Here is a 19,800-nt window from a genome sequence, read left to right as displayed (position 1 = left end):
CATCTGTTTCACCAAGCCCTCCACTGATTCCGACTGTGCTCGAGTCTGAGACCCATCGCCAGAACGAATGCACAACCGGTATGAAATGTTCAAAAATCAGAGTTTTAAAATGTGGTCCACCACTGAATACTCCCCTAAAATATATTACTAATATCAAATCTTCCTACATATTTGGTTAGCTCAGAGTTCTGTGCTATCTAATTTTAGTTACATCCCTTTACTGAGAAAAGGATCAGTACATTTTAATCTATTAATTCTTCTGCTAAGACATACTTTATAGGACAGAAAGGATACTTCTCTACAAAGCATACAATTCAAAATGTTTAGGAAACACAAAGTTAATTAACTTACACTTCATTAAATGCTAGGCAACATTAGAAAAACCCATCCCAATATCAAACTTTAAAACGCACATACTATCTAGTGATTAGCTCTAGTCATGTTTGTTAGGTGCTGTAAGTATTTCGAAAGCGCGTTTCCGGACACGGGGCCTGGCAGCGAAGTATTAACAGTGGCTCCTCACCTTGAGGTGTCGGTTCTGCCACTGGCTTCGCCTTCACTTGGATCCCTCAAAACAAAGTGGAGGTTGAGATTTAATGATAAGAGTAAAAAATATATCAAGAAAACCTACATCTAAAATGATTTCAAAATTAACTTGTTGAGCAAACTTCTAGCATGACAGTTTTCTATTAGCAGTCAGTCTAACACTATTTCTCTTGCTTTCATCACGACCACACAGCTATCATTTATTGAGCGTCTACTGCGTATTGTCATAGAGGAGATGCTAGGTGACAGTTTAGGATTTTTTTTTACATTATCTTCCAATTCCCAGCCACAATTTTAAAGTCATAATTTATCTTTTGGTTTAGTTTAGTTCAGTCTAAAGTTAAAACTATTTAATAATTATCAACAGCAAGATTCAACTTCATATTTGTTATTACACATAATTCTAGTAGCCGCTCAATTTACAAAGCACATAAATTAACCTTCTAGTTAGAAATAACGCTCAACACATAAACAAATATTTCTAAAAATCCAAACTTTAAATAAGCAATAACTTATTTCAGAAGTTAGGCTAATAATTCATGCACATGATAAAATATTGCAACAAACCAACAGCCTACCAAAGCAGGTGAGTCTTTTAAAAACATGAATTCAATCTTAAACAGAAATATTGATCTTACCTCAATATCCACCTGTGAAATAAAACCAGGAAAACTCTACTAATTGTCCTTTTATTGAATGTAATTAATATTTTTTAAGTCTACCAAAATTTTAACTACTTTGTCATTTTCAAAGGTAATTAAATATCTACACAGGAGTATCAAGTTATAAACCAGTTTAAATATATTAAGAGATGGCCGGTGATACAGCAAAATACTATTAGACAGCTTGGAAAAATCACCAACTCTAACCCTTAAGTGAATGTTTTTACCATTCCAGAAACGTTTATATTACAGTCATGTGTCGCTTAGTGACGGGGATACATTGTGAGAAATGCATCGTCAGGCGATTTTGTCATCATGTGAACACCATAGAGTGTACTTACGCAAACCTAGATGGTGCAGCCTGCTACACACCTAGGCGAACATTCCTGTATGATGCTAATCTCATGGGACCACAGCTGCATATGTGCGGGTGCATCATTGACCGAAACATTGTTATGTGGCACATGGCCACTTTCCTCACCAAATTAATAAAACTCACTCATACACTACGCTCTAAAACTTTAACTCATGGTTAAAAACATGAATGCCTTATGCTTCTCAGGGTCTTTAACTATAGGCCTTTCCTGATAAACATGCTGTGCAAAAACCATTTTCCTATCTGAATTAAAAAGGATTAAGAAGATGTATTTTCACATTTAAATGGGGTTTCTTAAATTTCTCTTTTTAATAACTGGCATTTTCATTGGCAAGTATAATAAAAATTCAATGCCATCTATACGAATCTATTTTCATTATAGCACACTGAAATAAACAAAACATTCTTTGAGCAGGCTCCAAGTGGAGCGTACATTTCTGTTTATGCGGAGATGAACTGACACACACTGAAGGGCAGCCCATCAGCTGGGCAAGCAAGATGGTAATGCTGTTGATTCCCGCTGCTAAGATAAAATTCCGCATGTCTCACTGGACTTTTCTGACCTGTTTATGTTTTGCCTTATAAATCTCTGTTAGCAGACCTCTCTTCCACTGCTGCTGAACTTTGAGCATCAGGAATGAAACACCCCTTGCACCTACTGCCCCTGCTACAATCGCTGAAACAGCACCTGACTCATCACATTGTTCCCCATACCCTGTTCCTGCCTGGACGCCACTGGAACACCGATTGAAGAACTCCTGCTGCTGGCAGTGGTTCTAAATAGTCCAGTAAGTGAGCTATAAGGGGCCATGGTGGGAGGTAGCTGGGGAAACGGAAGGCACAGGTGGCTGTCCGAGCACGTGCAGTGTAGCATTGCTCTCCAATACTCAAAACTTAAAAAGAGCCAAGTATCTTACATAGAGCCATATACAGTCAATTAAAATAATTAGGTTATCCCCTGTATAAGAGTGACCCATGGTTAGAAAATCCTAAGGCTTGATATAACCTCCAGTTTATTCAGTAGTTATACTGAACCTAGCCAAAGCACATGGTTCTAAACGCTATTTAAGTGACTTTTGAAATAGTATGTCTACATCCTCCCTTGATAGATGACTGTAGTATAAATTGCTTTCCTAAAACCAGAGAATAACTCTCTTGTGTGGTTATTTCAGTGTACAGCACTCTTACTGGCCGAGGAGAGCTACTAGCTGGCTTCCTCTTTGTAATAATGGTTTTCAAATACATGAAAAATTAACTCTGAGCTATTCTTTATCCTTCCTTTCTTCAACCCCAAATCCTTTACTTTTTCCCCTATAAAATCCTATTTTTTCATCCTTTTAAGCATTGAGCAGCACATCAGCTTAGTTGGTCCCAAAGTCTGTGCGTTGTCTTGGCAATCAAGTTAGACTCAAAGTCAGTCCCGCCCCTGAGCATGCCCAGTTCCAGTGCTGGTCACACGGGGGTGTCAGTGTCATTTCTTCACACTTTGGACACAGTGAAGTGAGGAAGGCAAAGGGAACAGAGAGAAAGGCAGGCTTGACCCCAGGATGGACTTAAGAAGAAGAGACAAGTGGGAAGGACTGATAACCTGAGAACTGAGTTGAGAAGATTAAATGAAAAGGCTGGAATATATCCTGAACACAGAGAAATACTCTGGTTTATCTCCAAGCCTCCAACCATCCCAAAAGTTCAATAGGCTGCAAGTGCAGAGAGATCAACTGCATCCAGGCTGTCAGCTGCTAAAGAACTCGGCAGGTTCACTCCTGGACTGAGACACAGCTCTTCCTCCCGCACTGAATCGTCTGTGGCGCAGGCCCCAGAGAGCCCAAGCTCAAGCTACCAGATGCGACATCAGGGGAGACCTCACGCACTGCAGTGAACACAAGCCTATCTGTAAAGCCCAAGCTGTTCGTTCACAAGGTGACAAGTGACCTCGGAGGATAAGTGTGATTTTTTTTTTCTTCTCTAACCAAATCCAGAATTAATTAAAATATGTTAAAAATGAAGACATTAAAAACACTACCAAATTGCTGACAAAAGCCAGCAAACCACCTCCTCCTTCCCTCCTTCTCCCCCTGCCCCCAAAATCCTCCACTAACTGACACTATTCAAAGTTCAACACGAGCACAGGGCCCCGTGTAGCTGGTGTGGAAGCAGCCAGGGGAGGAGTGAGTGAAGAGGAGGTCAGAACAGAAATGGGCAGCCGGGCCATGTGGGGCCTCGGAGGCCACTGTGAGGGCTCTGAATTATACCTTGAGCAAGATGGAAGCAAGTCGAGGGCTTTAAACTGAGCACTTACATTGTTGAACACAGAATAGAGGACAACGGCAGAAGCTACGAGACCTGTTAGGAGGTGGAAGATGAGCAGTGGTTTAGATCATGAAGGCAGCAGTGGGAGGATGGAGGCAGTTAAACTCGGGAAATACTGTGGAGGCAGAGCCAACACAACCTGCTAACGGAACTGCTGTGTGGTATGAGAAAAGGAGCAGTCCAGGATAACCCAGTGCTCGCAGACCCAGCGACCAGAAGGATGGCGTCGCCATTACCAAAAATGGTGAACAGGGCGGGACAGGTTTCAGGAAGAGGATTGCGAGTTGAATTTCGGACACGTTCTGTTTGAGAGTCTATTATGCATCCAAGTGGAGAGGCTGAGCAGACAACTGGATATGTGGGTCTGCAGTTCGGAGGAGAGATCTCAGCTAAAGATACAGATGTGGGAGTTGTTAACGTTAAGATGGAATTTAATGTCACGGGTCTGAATGAGATCACCAAGAGAGTGAGCATAACCAGAGAAAAGAATGTGTCCAAAGACTGAGCCCTGGGGCAGTTTGACATTCCGAGGTCGGGGGGAGAGGCAAGGCAACCTAAGAAGAATGAGCAAATGAGCCTGAGAAGGGACAGCTAGTTTGAGAGGCAGGAGGAAAACCAGAAGACAAGTGAGGAAAATGTTTCAACCATGTGGAATGTTGCAAGATGAGAAGTTGCTCCCAGGAAGGGAGGGGCAATGTCAGTCCCATTTACTGCCCTATCAACAGCACCAGTAGAGTATCTAGTACACAGTAGGTCTTCACATACTTGGTAAATGACTATATGACAATCCTTTATCCTAACCTCCCAACAGACTATCTCGATGGCACTTCCTTGCTCTGACATTCTGTCCTGACTTCTTGTCCAGTGCTCTTCACTATGTTCCCGCTAAATCTAAAATTTTATTGCAAAGTAAAGTGAAATATTTTATTCTGCACAATGCTTAATGCACAATTAGTAATCAAGCATTAAACTCAAAGCCTATTCTCCTTCACTTTAAAATTAATCCTGGCTTACCCACGAGAAAGTACTGGCTTTTAAAAACGGCTTTAAATAGCCAAGTTCCAACAGCAGAAACTAGTGATAATCTAACCAGCACCCTACAGATGGGCGGGCAGCCAGCACCACTGCCTGACTGTCATGCTGACCCTGTGGTGGGCTTTTAGATCTTTCTCTAACAAAGTGCCATGCTGCATGGTAACTACCCAAATGGTACAGAATCAGTGACTGACATTGCTTTTCAGGATTTAAAGTTTTAAATTCAGCTATGTGATCCTGGGCAAACTGACCCAGGAACTGAGTCCATAAATGGCTCCATGAAAAGGCAGGAGACTCAAGCTGCTGCTTCTCTTCCTCACAGCCACTCTTTGAAATCCTAGGAACACTAATAATATTGAAAATTAACTATTTAATTAATGTTTTTTAAAAGCAAGTCTAATAATTTCTTATCTACCACTTAGGGCTCTACTCAAATAACTATATGGCAGGGAGCCTTAACTCTCCCCTAGTCAGAGACAACTGTGCCTTCCTCTGGACTCCTCCAGCATGGTGCCCACATCTCCTCGCACCACACATTCTGTTTTACATCTCGGCGAGTTGTTCACAGGTCTGCTTCTCTCAGGACTGTCCGAATCTGGAGGGCAGATGTGCCGTCTTCGGCATCTCTGGACCCTGCTCGGCACCTAGCACAGTGCTCTGGACATAAGGGGCTTTAGTAGGCATTTCCTAGGACCTACTAATAGGTGAAATTGACATCCACCTGCGGTGTGTTCGGCAACCTGTATAATCAATGTGTGCTGTACATTTACATTTACTTTTTAGAAAAAGGTACAATTTTATGCTTTTATTAGAAGTTTACTATACTACTGTATTCATTTTGTGTTTACTGTGTTTTGAGGTTAAGATTTTACGATGTTAAATTATATAAGTAATCTCTGTGACTCCAGTATATAGGCTTTTTACAAGGAAGAAAAAGAAGGTAAACTATATTTTTTAAAAAAGGTAAACTATTATTAGCGAGCAATTTAAAATATTCTTAAGAAATATTATTTAAAGGATAAATGTAAACTCATTTAATTCCTTTTTCTTAATCAAGGCTTTTATGTAGGGGATAACTTTTTTGTTAAAACACATTTTTGAAGTCAAGGTTTGCTCTTTCCACTCTATTTTACAGAATTTTAAAATTCTCATTTTGTCCATTTTTTTTTCTTTCTCTCTCTTAAAGAAAGTTTTTCTTCACACTTCTGTAAAGACCAGTTCTAATGAAATGTCATGAAACTATTTGGGAAAATCAATATAAAGATTAAAGAATAAAAGCAAGCCTTCTTTATAATTCCTAGAGGAAACAAAACACCACAGTGCACTGGTACTGACCTGCGAACAAATTTGGATGTTATTTTGCTTATGATGCCAGTTGACGTGCCCCTTCTGGCATGTGCAAATGCACCCGTTTCATGGGAGGGGGAAGCAGGTGGCCCGTTATAAGCAGCGCTGCGTCGCTCCCGGAGCTGTTCCCCATGGAAAGTGCTTCGGCTTGAACTTCCCCGGGGAAAACGGGTTCTGTCTGGAGTGGTGGCACTAATACTGTGGGCAGATGGGGAAGCAGCAGGCACTCTCTGGGTCGTACTGTGGGGACAAATTAAGATATATTATTCAGAAGAAGGACAGGGAAAACTTTCACTCATGCTTTTAAAACCCAGAAAAAAATTGCTATGGCTACTTTTATTCGGCCCTATTTTATCTGTTCACATTAGAGACACGATGCATGAGTTAACTGTATTTACCATATCATCATACATAGAGGGATAAAACTTCAGTTTGAAACTAAATGGCTTTTATAAAAATTTCGTTACTGAAGATTAAGAAATTACTGAAACAGGGATACAGAGATAACTACTCTTCAGTGTCAGACACCAGAGGGACTGCATACATGTTTTTACTATTCTCTTAAGCTATTCAGCAACGTGGAACACGAGTTTTATTGTTTGTCAAAAAGCATTTGAATAGAATCATTTCCTCTTTATAATTTAGGCTTCACTGGTAGCACAATGCTACAGGACACCACAAATATGATTAACAAATCTAATGATCAAAGACGTACCTGAACTTGAGAAATCCTAACATAGACAAATACTAGAAAAATAGTCACATAATTTTATACGTGAAAAGGCTCTTTGAGATCGTCTGTTTCATTGGCAGGGAAATTAAAAGGCCAGTTTTATTAAGAACAAGAAACTGGGAGGAGCTAGGATGATTGCCCAAGTCTCAACTCCCAGTCTCACATTTTTTTGTTTTTAGATCATAAAAAACTCAATTTACCTAAATGATAAATTAGGCAGCAATACTTTACAGATGAATTTAAAATAAAATCCTTGAAGATTCCTCTAGAAAGTGATTTAAATTATAAGCAACATTTTTGAAAACAGCTAGCAGATGTAGTAAATTGATGTTACAATCCAACTTCTCCTCTGCCACAAACACCGAACCTTTTCAGAAAGCTCTTAATATGATAGTGCCCGTCATGTATTTTCATATGGTGATATATTTTTAAAAAGTCTTAACAGCAAAAGGAAATGCAACCAGCACTTTACCCAGGCCGGTAAGCTTCAGAGCTGTCTTTAATGGTTGGCAGTGTAACTTTAATAGGATGACCAGAAGCAGACATGGACTTCTGGTGGCGGGGTCGTGCCGAGGGGACAGCAGAAGCCACAGCAGAGCCTGCAGAAGATATGCTACTCGCGGACATCTCCGTAAGGCTTCCAACATGAAACAGTTGAGAAGACCATGGAAAAGTAAAAAAAGAGAAAAGTTGCAGTTCACTAAAATTTAAGAATCAGATTTTTAAAAGTCTAAATTGACTAACACCTTTCATGACTAAAACACTTAAAAGAAATTAACATTAGTGGCACTATTAGTGACTAACCAAATAATATTCTTGTTAAAAATGTACAGGGTGAATTTTCCACCCCCTCCCATGGAAAAGATCTCACACACACTTGCTCTATAAATATGTGTCAACCTGACAAGGTATGGAATCATTCTTATGGATAAAGTAATTAGGACTGGACACATTTTTCACTTTCTAAAAATCAGTTTGGTGCCATGTGTTGCTGTGGTTCATTGTCCATTATACACTAAGAATTCACAATTATAACAACAATGCTGTCTCTGGAGCCAGCCCCGGTGGCCTAGTGGTTAAGTTTGGCATACTCTCCTTCGGCAGCCCAGGTTCAGTTCCCAGGAGTGGACCTATCCCACTCGTCTGTCAGCGGCCAGGCTGTGGTGGTGGCTCACATACAAAAAAAGGAAGATTGGCAGCAGATGCTAGCTCAGGGTGAATCTTGTTCAGAAAAAAAATCTATCTCTGGAAACCTCATTTTCAGCTCATATCATTAATCAATAGGTTAACTGCTACAGATTAAAGGAGCTATAGATTAGGACTTAGTACAGGAAACATATAAGTCAGAAATCAATTCCCAAGTATTTTTCTAGCCTAAAGGCTCTTATTCTAAAGGAAGATACATTTACCTCCTGTGCCTTATAATAACACTTACATGATGTCTATTAATTAAGAGGAAACAAATATAAGAATGGTCTGCCCAGACTACTGAAATGACCAGGGATGGAACTAAGAATAGAATCTTATTAGAATAAGATTCCTGTCCTTTGGTACTATACTGATGTGTAGGTCTTACAACTCACGATGAAAAGCTAAATTTTTTAAATAATAAAAATAATATGATTTATCATTATGTAAAATAAAACACTTTGAGAACTGCCTGGTTCTCAATGATCAGTTGAGATGACCACATTCCCGTAGAGGAAGGAAAATAAAGCCATCACTGTGTGGATACAATAATGACTTGATGGGAAGAGGAGATGGAAGGAGGTGAGAAGGAAGCAGCAGGTATACAAGAGAATAAGATTCAAATTATGAAGATCAGATTACGATGGTATGAGCTGCTTTGCTGTAGGGAGATATTTACTATCAGATTTGATTCAGAAATTCTCAGGTTAAGAGATTTACCTCCTGTCTTCCCTAAGTATTCTCCCATCTTTCCATGCGGGGACAGAAGGAGAGACACCTTAGTAGGAATGGCAGGTGGCAATCTTACTATTTTGTATTTCCTTTCCTCTTGACCCATTCAGTGGCAGGCGTTACAGCAAGAGTGCTAACATAGCGCAGAAACACTTACCTGCTGTCTTTTCCATTCTGCAATGCCGCGTATCGATCTGTGGTCCTTTCACACACGTATGTATTCCTTCTTGCCATGCTACCTCCAGGATATACATTGGTCTTGAAGAAGGAAAAAAAATGCCTTTTAAAACTTCTAACTGTAGATGTGGAAAGCCAAAGAAATGAATTTAAGCTGCGATGACGTTGAAAAAACCCATGGTGGAATTTTAATTTCTCAGAATCATATTAATAAGCCCTATCTCACACCTCTCTCAGTTAGACCACAGGAGTGAAAGACAAGCATAACAAGCCCGTCGCAGAACACTGACTGTCCTACAGCAGCAGCAGCAGCAAGCAGCTGTTTGGAAGCAACAAGAAAGCTGGCTTTTTATTCTCTCCTTTGTAAGTTGGTGGTGGGAAGGGCGGAGAGTGGTACAGGCAGCTTCACGGGGATAGGAGTGAGGGACAAGTCCACATAAATATTACCACAAGCAGGACACCTGTGGCAGTGAAAGTAGTGGGCCCACCGGGAGGCCTGTGGGTGGCCATTCTTCACCTGCTTGGGAAAGCCCCATAGTCAGTGGTAACGGTAAGGAGACTAAAGCTGCAAGGTCAAAGGCAGGCCCAGCTGAAGCCACCAAGGTTTTAGCTAGGAGGCAAGCCAAATCTGAGCTCTGGAGAAAAGAGAAAGAATAAGCAAAAGGGGACAGAATCTCCTCACTGTGGGTAAGACTCTGCCCACAACCATTGATCTAAAACCCCTGTTGTGCCTGCCAAAACCTTGACTGGTTACTAGCACTAAACTATATAGTAATGATTTTCAAAAGGGATAAAATACTCTTCTGTTTAATTCTTACACCAATTGAAAAAAAATTCCCTATTTTTGGCTAACCCAGCTTTTGCTATTCTTTAAAACACATAATTAACTTAAAATTTGTTTAATCATGAGGGCTACAAAGTTAATAGATATATGCTTGAATTAGGTTTAGAGAATCAAAGAACCATCATATAAATAAAATTGTGTAAGTGCAGATTTCAAATCTTTGAATAGTGCACATTTATATAATGTGTGTGTGTGTGTGTGTGTATATATATATATATACATATAAAATTTATATAAATTTGTCTGCATTTCCCAAGAAACCAACCCTGCAGACTACTCCTTTGGGCTTATTCTATACTAAAGTGATTATATTTATATAATTACACTGTAATTTTTATGTAAAATATTTTACATAATCATCATTATAGCAGCCCTAACCTTTCTGAGTCTCCCTGAAAGAAGAAATATCTCCTTCCTTTTGTTTTACAAAAAAAGTTGATTCATACTTTTCTTAGAGGACACAAAATTTTACATTGTTCATTATTCACATTTTCCTGCACATTATCCACAGAAAGAGTCCTAAGTTCTCTCACAACGAGTAACACTCCCATCACTTATCGTCTGTAAGAGTTGTGGGCGATAAACAATAAAACAAATAGTTCAGATAACCAACAAATTTCACCAACCATCAACTCAGAACTCGCCCCACTGCTGTCCATCAACTGGATAGTCTAAATATCATCTGTCGATATTACCCTTAAGTCAACATATTAGACTAATGTTAAGGAATACTGTCAACAGAATCATACTTCTAAGAGCTTTTACTATTGGTCAAAAAAAGGCTTCTGACTTTATAAACATTAAAAGCACTGTTAAACTATCACCTACTAAATTACCTATGCATGTTAAGGCTATTATTCAGAGAGTAAGGAGCCAAGTCATGCCATTCGAGTGGACCAGATATTTTCCATTATATTCAATCTTACAGACAAGTAATAGTCACTGGTAAGAATGTTTACTTGTTCAATCAATAGTTTACAATACGACAGAGCTTGGATTGTAAACGCTCAAATTCCTTCCACCCGGGCCTTTACCTCAAAGAAAAGGGTTTAAAGCTGTGTATTTGGCTTTTGTGTTTTGGGGTCAGCAAACTTGTTCTGTAAAGAGCCAGAAAGCGAACATTTCAGGCTTTGCAGGCCACACTGTCGATGTCAACAGTCAGCAAAATGCAAATTAAAAACAAAAGGATATATTTTTTGTTTTTTGCCCTTCAGATATGCAAAAATTTTAAAGATCAATAATACCAACCTGTTGATGAGCTTGTGGAGATATAATTATCCCAAGCATTAAAATTACTCTGGCGGTATTTACTAGCAAACTTAAATGTGCATATTCCAAGGACAGACAAATTAAAACGCATCAGAGCTGGCGCTCTAGGTGGGGGCACCGGAGTGAGGACGGAAGTTTCACAACTAAGGGTGACTGTGCCACGAGCTGAGGGGCGGGATGAGCCCTACTCTCTGCACCTGAGCTTAAAAAAGCATGTCAGCCAGAAACGAAACTTCTGAGGTCCTATTTAACAGAAATACAACAGTTAACACGAATGTACAAGGATGTACATGCTGGAAAATTGAGAACTGTGAACACCCCACGAATAGAATAGTTGAATAAATTATGATGAATCTATCTATTAATACAGACGAAATAATGCACAGCTATTAACAAGACTGTAGTAGATCTAGGGGTTCCAATCTAGAAGGACCCATAGTATTTTAAGTGAGAAAAATTAAAATATAATAGATATAGCACAATCTCATTTTTATAAGAAATATAATAAAATAATCCCACATGTACATAGATATTAATTTATGTTTTCTTTAATGAAGGGAAATCTCTAAAAGAATTTGTCCCAAATGATTAGCACTAGTTATACTGCAAGTCAAGAACAGAAAGTGATGGATTGGAAAGGGGAGAGTATTAATTTTACTTTAGACACTTCTGAACTGCTAAAGTTAAACAAAATATATTACTTTGATTTCTCAAATTACCAAAACTAAAACAGTAAATAAAAAAAAATCTTGTACTAAGTGGCTAAGAACAAAATTTCTCTCTTGTTCAGAATCTTTTGGCTTATGTTTTCAAAAAATAATGGCTGATAAGTGTGGCATAAATAATTTGAATTTAAACTAAGGCCTTAGTTTTTACGCCTTCTTTAAATTGATAAATGTGCTCTGAATGCCCACTATGGGCTTCAGCACTAATGATCTGAAGAAGCTACCATGTCTACATATAACTGGAGATTATAAATATGGGGAGATGAGGTTTACATGGGAAACACCAGTGAACAATACAAGACAGCATATAACCAAGAGCTCATAAGACGACACAACAATCAGAAAGGCCGATGAGATGTGGAGTACTCAGTCACAGGAGGCTCCATCCAAGAGACAGGACTCGAAATGATCTATAGAAACAGGATTTTCATAACGTGATGGGGAGCTTTAGGCAAAAGCACCACACGAAGATGGGTGTGGAAACAGGCAGCAGAGTATTTCATGGGAAAACAAGACCAAGCTGAGTTAAAGGACAGGTTAAATCAGGGAGTGGCAGAAAATAAGAGACCAAATTATTTCTTTCTGTTAAGTGGGGTGACGACGCTCTGGAAACTGTCCTCTAGCTGATGTTTAGATAAGGGAAAATGATGGCTTGCTTATGAAAATTGCTTTTTCAAAAAATATATTAAACCCTATTAAAGTTCATTCACTTCCAAACAGATCAGTTGGAAGGTAAGCGGTTATATCCATCAATTCTTAAAATGGTTATGCACGCCTATTTTGTAAACTAGGAAGCAATTATGGAATCACATATTTTAAAAAGGTGTCATTTCAATTAACTATATAAAACAATTAGTGGGGAGTTTAACTCACTTGCAATTACGATTACATGGGCTTTTTGCTATCTTATTTCATGTTTCTATTTAAAGTACTTTTCTCCTTTCTTCTCTCCTTTCCTACTTTCCATGGGCTAGATCAATATTTCTCCTATTGGTTTAAAAGTTGTAAATTCTACTGTTGTTCTTCTACTGTCTGCCCTTAAGTTCCTGAACTCAGGTCTGCTTACCACTCCTGATTTTTAAAACTTAGCCCTATCTTGCTTATCTTTTCCATTATTCTCCACCCTTATCTTCACTTCCTGGACGTTGTCCAGAGGTTTGGTTCTGAATTTTCATTATTTTTCCTTTTTCGTGCGTGTTACCACATACATATTTTAAGGAGTCATTTGATCACTTTCAACTCTCAATCTATCTTCTAGCTCCCATTATATAATTTCTAGACTTTACCGTTTTAAGTGAAGGATGTGAACTAACTTTATAAATTATTAATGGAGTCTGCCTTCAATTGAACCAATTATTTGTAAACGTAAAATTAAATGTGCCAATATAATATTAATATTACAAACAGGAGAAATGAGGCAGGAAAGGTGAATACACCATTCTATGGTGAGGTTATATTTTATTTTATTTTGAGGTAAGTGCTATTTCAAGAATTCATATTTTATTTTTTGTCCTTAAATAGCACTTATGAGAAGCTTAGCCTCTTTTGCATGTTCTTTAAATGTCTAATTCACTTTAAAATTTTGAAACGTTTTTTAAAAAGACATAAAAATTTTCAAAGATTGTATAAAAAATTCTGACAACACATAACTACAATAAATTGCAATCTGTTGGAATATTTACTCACACTTGGGATAGTTGAGGACTTTTTCCTCTCCGGCCCTACAAGAGGGCTCGCAGTCACCTCGCTTTTTGATCCAACGGTTGTGCTGCCGAGTTTACGAGCCACATCTTTGTCCCACTCCTCCTTCTGTTCACTTTCCACGCTGTTAGCCTGAGGCCTTTTGGTGTATGATACGGCAGGCGGAATGGATGGACCAGCTATAATTTTTTTAAAGAAGCATAATTAGATTAAAACACTGACATATTTTCTTCTCATGAACAAAAACTCTGTATTAAAAAATATCTTTATTGGCATACTTTTTACTCTGAACTAAGTTTAAACTGAATGATTACACAATTAAGGTCAGCCCCTGAAAAGGGCCTTATATTAATCATTCAGCAATATAAACCTGGGATAACTGGGATGACACAAGCACATAAAGATGTGAATGTGGAATGCTGAAAAAACAGAAGTTTGGGTGGAATTAGTCTGTCTTTTCACTTCTTTGACTTTTCCCCCACCATGATCACTAAAGCGCCGCTGCTTCTGATTTGCTGAGACGCTCCGCTGGACCTTCAGGTGAGCGGGGGACTGCAGAGAGCTGTTGTTTAAGTCACTACTGGGCCGTGACCTCTGACTCAAGTTTCCACTGGATAATGACTCACCGCCTTCAAACTATAAGAAGAAGAAAGACCACAGGATTTTAAAACAAAAAAATGTTTATGCAAACAATATATACTCTTGATTTTCTAATCTATCCCAAGTCATACAAGGAGTAATCAGAACTGAGAAAAAAAAAAAATGTTTGGATACAGAACTGAGAGCTGGCAAACAGGAAGAGAGGGAAGTGGCTATAATGTGCTTCCATCAGTACATATGAAATTCCGGTATTTTGTACAAATGGCTTTGGAGCCTCAGTTTAGTCAAAACACCAAATAATAGCTACCAATTATTGAATGGTTATTATATACTAGGCACTGTGCTAAGCTCTTTATGTTACTTTGCTGAATTATTGCAACAAACCTATGATTTATTAACCTATACTTTATAGATGGAAAAACTGAGGTTAAGAGAGTCAAAGGACATCAGTGGGGTTCAAACTCAGGCATAGTTGGGATTCAAATTTAGGATAAAACCTAAAATTTTAACTTATACACACACACAGTTTTTGATTTGTTTTGTTTTCTCCAACATATTTACAGAACAAAATTTGGTTTATTGGCTCTGATCAAGAAATTGCATCTGCTTAAGACTTAACACGCTAAATTGGGGGATGAAAGGCTATCCCTCTCTCTGTGACACAAAAGTTATTTGTTGCCAGTCAACTCTTGACTGAACCGTTAGCATCCCAAAGAGAAATCTAAATTCATATGTAAAGATACTAATGACAAATAGTGCAGTACATAATATTGATGATGAAAACCATAATAGATAACAGCTAACATAGTAATGTGCCGGCAGCTGTTCTAAGGACTTTACAAGTATTAATTCATTTAACCCTCTCAACGACCCTAAGAGGTAAGTACTATTATGATCCTCATTTTATAGAGCAGGAAACTGAGGCACAGAGAAATTACATAAATTGCCTAAGTCACATAGTTAGTGCCTGTGCTGGGTGGGCGAGAGGCAGGGATCTCAACCCAGTGAACCGGCTCCCAAGTTGAGGCTCTTACTACTTACAGGAGCCTCCTTAGTTTATATTCAACACAATTCCAAGTTCATTTTAACTCAGGCATGGGCCGGGCCGTATAACTGGGGAATCAGTGCTTCCTTATATTTAAATTAATAGGAAAATTAAAGATCTTATGAGGGAAATTTAAAACCTAAGTAGAAACAGTTCAAAGACTTTAGAAGTAACCATTTGTACTATTTCCCACTTCTTAAAATTCTCTTGATTTGGCTTCTTGGATACCACTCCTCCAGCTCTTAATGTCTCCACTGAAGAGTCCCCTCCTTCACTATAATAATAATACCTACGCGGTAGGGTCATTGAGAGGATTAGATACATGAATAGGTGTAAAGTCCTTAGAACAGCTCCTAACACATTACTGTGTGCTCTGATGACCACTCCCAAATCGAGGAATGCTACTCAAATCACTGCATCCAGATCCAGTCTTCCTACCAAATGTCCACTGGACAGCTCCATCCATCATGTGTCTCAAATTCAACCACCCCAAACTGAATGAACTTCCTATCTTCCCCCTGAAATCCACTCATTTCATATCTTGGCAAATACATCTTACAAAACCAGTCACCGATGCTAGAAATCTGAGGGTTTCTTATCCCTCATTTCTAACAGGTTACCAAGTACTGTTAACTCTACCTCTTACAAGTCTTGGCCTGTTGTAAACGCTTGTCCTCCTGTACACCCCAGAGTATCCTGTACAGCCCCCTGATCAGAGCATGTACACACTGTACCATGCGGTTGACTGCTTCTCTCCCCTCTAGACTGAGCAGAGATTTTCCCATCTCTCTAGTCACAGTATACAGCATAGCTTCTGGTACGGAGTAGGTTCAATAAATGTCAGCTGAATGTACTTCTTCACTAATAGTTACTATCTAACTATAAATAATTTCAGTCTATTCTATAAAATGCCTCCCACAGATGTCTAATTTTCAACAAACTGTCAATGCTCTGGGCTCTGTTCTGACTCTGAATTTATACCTTTATATCTGCTGTCCCAAATGATCATTTGCTTTTATGGTTTAATCACCATTTGCATACAGTTATTTCCTGAATCTGTCTCATTATTGTAGATCTCTCCTGGCCTTGAGAATTCCCAAGTGAATATATCAAAGCCGCTTGACATTCTACAAAGCAAAATATCACCAAACAACCTTTTCCTGGGTTCCCACCTATATAAATCATTTAAGACATACAGCTTGTTTTAAATGCTATCGTTTTCTCTTGTTTCAGTCACTGTCTTTTCTGCACACCCAGGACAATCATATTATCTTTGGCAGGGCTGTTGCATTTGGATGTGCAACTCTGGGGGATGTTATTCTCAAAGACTAGACTGTGACTGGTGCCCAGCAAGGCACTAGGCCTGTTCTTTCAAAAGGTAACAGAATCTCTCTTAGTACTTGGAAACGAAATCAGTTCAGGACTTAGCATCTTGAGTTTTGAATTCTAATAAACAAGAATGTTAGAGTCTTTATATTATTTTTGATACAACATAGAATATATTTGTTAACGTTATTTATATCTTAATCTTAGGGGTCACTTAGCTCAAGAAATAATTCACATTAATCTAAAAAGGTGAAAAACTTACTTCAGGTGGTTTTCTACCTAGAAGAATATAAGTAGCCATAACTTCATCATATTTCTGACTTATTAAGGCGTCATTTATCTCATCTCGTGCAAAACCCATGGTGATCATGATGTCTAGAAATAAAAAAAAATGCAAATTTTCTGAAAATGTATTTTTTTAGTAAACAAACCAACAAAATAGGCAAATTTGTCCACATTATATATCAAAACTAAGTTTTGAAATTTTAAAGTGTAATATTAATTATAAAAACTTCTGAATTATTAACATACAGATATTGTATAGTCACAGATACTATAACATTCACAATTTTTTAGGCAGAAGTTACCTGTATCATGGATTATATATTCATGGGCCTGCTCCATTTCTCATTGCCTAGCACATTCCTGAGCTGAGTTTCCTTGTCAGCCAGAAACACAGTATCTATCCATCTGTGACACACACAAAATCTCTTCCCTATCTCTCAACACACTCTCAGCCGTGCATGGAGTGGTTTCTCTCCTCTCTTAACAATTTCTGCTTTCTGATCTGAAGGCAGGCTGATTCTTCTTTGGAAGTCCTGAATTCCAAAGCTGCTGTTCTGATAGGATTCCTAACACCTAGAATGCTCCTCCCTGTCCACACTGAACTCAAGCCAGATAGGAGCACAGCTGAGATGACTCAGTTGTGACTTTCTGATGGCTTTGGGAATGGAGCAAGAAAAAGAAAGAGAACAGGTTGGAAGCAGAGCGCGCTGCCTGGCTATGGGAGGATAGACCCTGCTGAGATCGTGGGAAACAGAAAGGGAGAGCCCCAGTGTTTATCCCTAAGTCAGTGCCTCTGCTTTCTGGTTAAAACACAGGCTCTGTTTTCGCTGATACTTATTAGTCATTTAGGTAACAGTGCTGCTACTTAAATCAGTCATTCGTCCTGCTATAGGGACTGTGCAAAGAAAAGAATGAAGTTTATCTACATTGTTTTAATTTTTATATCCCTGTGGAAGACAGCTGAATTAGATTATAATATGCATGAGAACAAACTAAGTAACTTGACTTGAAATTTGCAATGTTTAGTGCATATTTGGGGGAAAAGATGATAATTCAAGTATTTTTCAAATAAAAATTGCTTTCTATTTATATTTTTAAACACTATTTTGGTAGACTAAAGGACTCATAGCACAGGGACAGCAGCTCTCACGATATTTACATACTTACCTATTCTTTTCGCGTCATTGAAATCTGGCTCAGGCTCAGCATACGGCTTTAGTTCTTCTTCTTCATGACCAACATTCATCCATCGATCTTTCATTATTTGCTAGGAAATAAACTCTACATTATGTTTGGCCAATCAGAACATTCAACTACTTATTTTGGCAAATGTGAAATTTATTGGTTCACTCAGCAAGAATCATGTGTTTTCAAACTAAAGTGACTGTTTCCAGTTTGATAAGCAGGCCAACAAGGGGTGTGGGGCTCTGGAACCCATTTACCTATCTTATGACAGCTATGACCATCATCCCACACACTCACCAAATGCACTGATTCAAAATAACCTGCTGCCCATAGTCCTCTAAAAGGAGTCTTTTCACATTTGAAAGTTTTAACATAAGAACCTATTGATTTTAACCTCTGCTTCAAATTTTTACATTTAAGATTAATGAAGAGACTATAATTTTTCCTGGTCTTCTACCAAATATACACCTGCATTTTAAAATCACCACTTATAAAACATTAGGAAAGAAGAGATCATGGGGAATGGAAATCAGGGTTAGTCAATAAAGATAGTTCAGAGAATATGGGAGGGGAGAGTTATCAAAATTTAAGCCTCTAGTCAGGAATTAGTAAGAATTAGGGTGAAAACACGGGTCACTGTGAATTACCAGAGTAAAATTTAAGCTGAGGCTGTGAAACAGTCAGTCCTGGTTGTTAAAAGGCAACCGAGTGGGGGCATCCCATGGAATGGTGAAAATATTTGCAAACCATTATCAGATAAGATGTTAATATCCAGAATTTTTAAAGGAATCCTATAACTCAATAATAATTTAAAAACCGCCCAATTAAAAACAGGCAAAAGACTTGAATAGATATTTCTCCAAAGAATATATAAAAATAGCCAATAAGCATATGAAAAGATGCTCAATATCACTAATCATCAGGGAAATAAAAACAACAATGAGATATCACCTCCCATCTGTTAGAATGCCACTATCCAAAAAAATGAAAATATCAAGCGTTGGTGAGGATGTGGAGAAAGTGGAACCCTTGTGCAATGTTGGTGTGACTGTAAAACGGTGTTACTGATATGGTAAACAGTACAGAGGTTCCTCAAAAAATTAAACACAGAGCTACCGTACGACCCAGCAATTCCACTTCTGGGTATATATTCGAAAGAAGTGAAAACAGGATCTTGAAGAGATATTTGCACACTCACGTTCACTGCAGCATTACTTGCGATAGCCAAGATAGGGAACAACCTAAATGTCCAATGGATGAATGGATAAAGAAAATGTGGTATACACACAATGGAATATTACTCAGCCTTAAAAAAGGAAATCCTGTCATATGCTATAATGTGGATGAACCTTGAGGACATTGCTAAGTGAAATAAGTCAATCACAAAAAGACAAACACTGCATGATTCCATTTGTATGAGGTATCTAAAGTAATCAAACTCATAGAAACAAGAAGTAGAATGGTGTTTTCCAGAGGCTGGGAGGAGGAGGCAATGGGGAGTTGCTGTTCAGTGGTATAGAGTTTCAGTCACGTCAGACGAAAAATTCTAGAGATCTGCTGTAAAACATCGTGCATATAGTTAACAACATTCTAATGTACACTTCAAATTGTAAAAAAGATAAATTTGTATTATGTATTTTTTTACCACACACAAAAAAGGGCAAACTAGAGGGGAATAATTCTCTTTTAATCTAGAAAAATTTTTAACATTTTA

The 19,800-nt window shown here is 38.3% G+C and overlaps 1 protein-coding gene across 4 annotated transcripts in view; it reads right to left on the bottom strand.

Moving 5' to 3' along the window:
- Positions 1-19,800, bottom strand: part of MARK1 (microtubule affinity regulating kinase 1) — a 123,086-nt gene that overhangs the window by 5,396 nt on the left and 97,890 nt on the right. For 3 of the 4 annotated variants that reach the window (XM_070602515.1, XM_070602517.1, XM_070602518.1), the window contains exons 10-17: positions 18,069-18,168; positions 16,879-16,991; positions 14,128-14,281; positions 13,631-13,824; positions 9,087-9,187; positions 7,482-7,646; positions 6,265-6,516; positions 524-568 (exon numbers count right to left, since the gene is read on the bottom strand). In XM_070602515.1, the coding sequence (XP_070458616.1) occupies positions 524-568; positions 6,265-6,516; positions 7,482-7,646; positions 9,087-9,187; positions 13,631-13,824; positions 14,128-14,281; positions 16,879-16,991; positions 18,069-18,168 (1,124 nt within the window). The remainder of the gene's footprint in view (positions 1-523; positions 569-6,264; positions 6,517-7,481; positions 7,647-9,086; positions 9,188-13,630; positions 13,825-14,127; positions 14,282-16,878; positions 16,992-18,068; positions 18,169-19,800) is intronic. The other variant, XM_070602516.1, reaches the window with a different exon arrangement.

This window comes from Equus przewalskii, chromosome 31 (genome assembly GCF_037783145.1).
Source record: "Equus przewalskii isolate Varuska chromosome 31, EquPr2, whole genome shotgun sequence".
NCBI classification, from domain to species: domain Eukaryota; kingdom Metazoa; phylum Chordata; class Mammalia; order Perissodactyla; family Equidae; genus Equus; species Equus przewalskii.
This window is presented reverse-complemented; position numbering and strand designations above follow the sequence as displayed.